At 47.1% G+C, this 4,667-nt stretch overlaps 1 protein-coding gene across 5 annotated transcripts in view; it reads left to right on the top strand.

The window, feature by feature from the left end:
• The window catches only part of Sirt1 (Sirtuin 1), a 40,693-nt gene extending 37,432 nt beyond the window's left edge, over positions 1–3,261 (top strand). For 4 of the 5 annotated variants that reach the window (XM_077648448.1, XM_077648446.1, XM_077648445.1 and 1 more), the window contains one exon: positions 409–1,175. In XM_077648448.1, coding sequence (XP_077504574.1) covers positions 409–719 — 311 coding nt within the window. In that variant the 3' untranslated portion in view covers positions 720–1,175. Of the gene's footprint in view, positions 1–408 lie in introns of all 5 variants that reach the window. The other variant, XM_077648447.1, reaches the window with a different exon arrangement.
• The last annotated feature ends 1,406 nt before the right edge of the window (positions 3,262–4,667 follow it).

Raw genomic sequence — 4,667 nt, 5'->3', positions numbered from 1 at the left:
CACCAGCGACGCTAATGTGACCGGTTCAGGCACGCTTCCGTTTCCGCTGCATACAGCTGGGGGCACTCGGCACTCGCTTACTCGTTACTAGGCAGGTCATCAGTTGTAGGTTTGGTACTTTTGTGGCCTGTTCTGTGCCTGCCTGAGACTAATTCATCGGCTGTATTAATTTGAAATTCATCGGCTGTATTAATTTGACACTGCATGCGCAAAAGGGTTGCCGCCGTGGCGACGATGCCTTTGCTCGCCACTTTGCTTTAAGCGGGTCAAGTTTTTCGTGCGCTTCAAGTAATGCAACCTAAAATGCATGTTTGGGTCGGGACCGGAAGGAAATTTGGAATAAAACGATATTTCGAGTAAGCGATTTCGTTATAATGAGCGATTACTGTATGCTCGTTGCCGTTGCAGAGGGCCACTACCTCTTCACTTCGCCATCTACATACATCTTTTCTGGAGCAGAAGTCTATGTGGACTCTGAAGATTCTGACAGTCCAGGGGCTTCCTTCACTGGCGAAGAAGAAGAAGATGTTGAGTCAGACTCTGAATCATCACACTCGACTTTCAGCTCGGACGAGGAGGAGAGCCCTGCTCACACATCTGGCCTGGAGAGTCCGTCACAGGGAAACACCATGGACTGTGACCCAGCTGAGCAAGGGCCCAGTACAGGACCCACCTCTATGCCACTTGTTGGGAACCTAGGAGAGTTCTATTGTCATTAAGGCACGTGTTTCTGAGGAGGAGGGCTCCAGTGATGTGGAACGAAACACCCTGCGCTGCTCCTGAGGACCTAATCCCTGTTGCCCACCACGGACCGCACCATCTACTACTCTTGCTTATTTATTGGCAGGACACTTCCCACAGCCTTTAGTTGTCAACCTCTCCTGTGGTCGGTAGACTTGTTAACTAACAGGCGTAATTGGTTTTGTGCATGATCATTGATTACTGGCTTTTAATTCCTTCACGCCTTTGGCAAGGCCATTGGGTGTAATTGTTAACTTTGGAGGGGCTGTTGCACATTCCCTCTTAGTGGCTGTGGGCATAACGAAAGTTTGCGCCATACACTTTGAAACTAAAACATTTTGACAGATTTGCCAGTCTGGTTGGGTTTGAAGACAGACTTATAATAAACTGCACATCCCCAACCAAAAAAATCTAGCGTCTAAGTATGGAGGGGGAGGGGGGCGGGGGGTCAAAGGCTGTGATTCGAAAGGTGGGGGGGGGGGGGGGGGGGGGTTAAGGCTGTTAGTCACGCTGTCCCACTGTGGGGACAGTGAGTAACTTTTTTTTCGTTGAGTTTAAGAGCAAAGTCGCTTCCTTCCCCTCCCCCATGCCTTTCGAATCACAGCTTTTGTTCCTTTGACCCCCCCCCCCCCCCCCCCCCCCCCCCCATTCTTAAATGACGCTAGCTACTGCCCTCAGTCACCCCTGATGAAGGAGCGGAGTCGGCTTCCAAACGTTGGGTTAAAATTAAAAATTTGTGGCTGGGGATGTGCAGTTTATTATAACGTCATCCGCTTTGAAACATTTTTATTTTCAATTGTTGTGTTGACACTTTAAACCTATGCCACTGTCCTCTTGTTGTCATGGAAGATTGTTTCGCCGTATTGCCTAATGGCAGAGGAAATCATTTGAGGTGTGGTGTGGTGTGAATATTTCGTTGGCCTAGTATGTTGGTTTTTGTATACAAAATGTAAATACACTTTTGTTGCCCTGAGCCAAGCTTTCACAAGATGAACGTTTCAGTTTCGAGAAGGGTGCGAACACTAACATTTTCGTATGATATAGCACTGAGGCCCTTCACCTCTGTACTCTTTGTATTCATTACATAATCTCCTTTGGCCTTTCCATAGATCTTCTTACTGTGTGCGTATTTGTGTCCATGTTAAGACATTACGCCTTCAGCTTTTATGAGGTTTATGAGCCTGAATGCAAATGAATTAGGTTAAAGTTCTACACTGTTGTTTGCCGTACTTCTGTGAGAGAGTGAAAAAAGAAACCTATTATATTTACAGCTCTGAATGACGTTGCTAGTAGTTCTGACTTCACTCGATGTGCGATAGAGTATGGCTGTTCCTAAGCTTGGGATAACCTTGCTTAGGTTTGGGTGAAAGTTTCCTAGAAAGCATATATTGTGTGCCTGCCACATAGGTTTTTTATCGTTTTATGTTGGAAGCTTAAAGCTAAGCCTCAATTGTGTTTGGAGCCTTTTGCCACCACACTCAGTACTAATTATGTGTGTCTCCTTGCCTCTGCTTCAATGAGATAATTTGCTGTTATCACAATGTCTTGGTAGTGCAGCAGCAATAACTTGATGCCAGTTACTTGTATTAGCCGCTGTTAGGCTGCAGCCTACCACTTTATGGCGCTGCAGTCTCCGCAATGTGCTGCTCCTTTACTTTAGTAGCAAGGTCAAAAGAAGCAATACAAAAGAGTGTATGCACAAGTAATGCCAATGTGTAACTTACTGTGCCATCAAACTAAGTTGCTTAGATACGCACACTGCACCGTGATGTTTTGTTGCTGTTTAGGGCACAATTTTAGTCACTTACATACTTTCATTGCTGCATGAATTTTTTTTTTCCTCTTTGTCCATGTGGGCATTGTCCTGCTCTTTCTTACATGTTGGACCGTTCTGCAAAGTATAGGGCTGAGTGCAATTGTACATGTGTATCTATCCTGCCATTTCTTTTTGCTCACATGTTCCTCCTCCACTCTGTTGTCTTAGCTTTTATTGGGGATCGAGCAGCCAGCATTTGTGGCTGCTGCTTCTGCAAGATGTGTTGGAAAACTTGCGTCTACTTGCCTTTTTCCTTCATTTGTGCGAGAGGATCCCATCTGAAATGGCAAAAATCTACCAAAGGTTCTGGCACTACAATGTTTATATGGGTTACCGACACCTTGGAGCAGGCAGAATCCTTATTGTGTTGATCTACTAAGCATTGTTTGTGTGCTCAGTTTAAAAAGGGGTGCATGGAAACAATTGTTCTTTCCTATTGCCATTCTGTTGACTCTTGTAATATATGCTGAAATGTTTGTAAATAGCTTTAAATTTTTGTGTTGTCTTTTTTATGGTTTTGTATATATTCTTGCTCCTTATTTATTGAAATTCTCTAGGAAGAGGTTTTTTTTACAGTGGTGGAGATATGAAAATTAACAACTGGAAAAAAAAATGAAATAGCATTAGCTTTGCGTACTGTCTGTCAATTTGTTGTGTGCTTGGTGGTTTTATGTAAAAAAAAATACAATACCGTTACCTTTCAACGTGTCTTGCTTTCCAAACAATGGCACACTGTTCTGATATCTTGAGGCATCGAACTTGCTGCCATTCTTCAGAATAACCAAGTTTAGACATTATGTGAAACATCAAGCATGTCAAACATTGGCCTCCAGGCTTATGTCATGCAGTGCCTGAAATATGAGAGGGCCATTGCTGCAAGTCAGCCGTTAAGCCAAAGTACACCTCAACACAGCTACCTCCCGCCCATTCTTCCACCGTGACCTAGGGTTATCCGGCTATGTCTCAAACCGTGCAAAAAGCAGGCAGGCATGGCCTCGCCATTCCAGAACTGATTGCTGTATGGTGGATCAAGAGAGAGCTCCGGCACGGAGCAAGTTTCACCAAAATGACCAGTGGAACGCAGGAGTGCATTTGCTGCAGAGAAAGAAAAAATTAGTAGAGCTAAGCTTACTGGCTTAGCGCATCATTCAGCAAAAGCTGGTTGGAATTAATGGCATTTCTGACGGGCAACATTGGTCTGGCACATGCATGCAACGAGGACGATAGTGCTGGTACGAGCATATTTGCAGCATTTAACAACTTGGCTTCACTTCTTTTCAAGCATGTTTAGCTAATCGACTTAGGCCTTTTTGTTTTGTGCACTTGGGTACTTGTCTTAGCCTCTATGTATCGAACGCTTTTGGCCACCACTTCGTTGCTTTATGAGCCAGCACCACCGCTAATGTGCGCGCACTTGCATGTTAGCTCGGATACACGCTTTCGACATTCTCGTCGGAATGTAGAATATCGACTTCAACCGGCATGGAGAATCCACGAGCATCCCACGGCACACACTTTTCGCGGACATCCGTCGTGCACTCCTCGCATCTCGTCTACACGGCATTGAGCTCCGCAGCTGCCGTGCGGGAAGGACAGGGAGGAAAGAAAATACTCAAAATAGCGCCGGGGGGGGGGGGGGGGGTGTATGCAGGAAGGCGGTAGTGAAAGAGGTGCCGCGGCTTGCACATGCTCCGGAGGAGCCCTTCACTCCCTCCTCTGTCCTTTTCCGCACGGCTCCGATCTGCACCTTTTGAAAGCTTCATGGCTGACTCCGACTGACGTTCTCAGGCATCACTGCAATCGCATGTTTGTTTCCGTGTGTGGTGGTGGTTGATGCTATGAGGTATTCTGGGGAGGGGGTACTGGTCCCGACGTATGTTGGCTCTTTGGGCATCACTCTTGGGGACCAGGGGAGGGGGAAGGGGATGTGAGGAGGGGGGGGGGGGGGGCACTGTCGAAGTCGGGCAGCAGGCCCACCACAGCAGCAACAGGGGAGGCTAGGATGAACGGCGCGCGCGTCGGGGGCTTGCTGGACGCAAGCAGCATGGCCTCTGACCAGCCGCAAGGCTGGCCAGAGGCGCAGCAAGGACTGCAGGGCAGCCGGGGCTGT

This window comes from Amblyomma americanum, chromosome 1 (assembly GCF_052857255.1).
Source record: "Amblyomma americanum isolate KBUSLIRL-KWMA chromosome 1, ASM5285725v1, whole genome shotgun sequence".
In the NCBI taxonomy this organism is placed as follows: Eukaryota; Metazoa; Arthropoda; class Arachnida; order Ixodida; family Ixodidae; genus Amblyomma; species Amblyomma americanum.
Note: the sequence above shows the minus strand (reverse complement) of the source record. Positions and strands in the feature narration are given on the sequence as shown.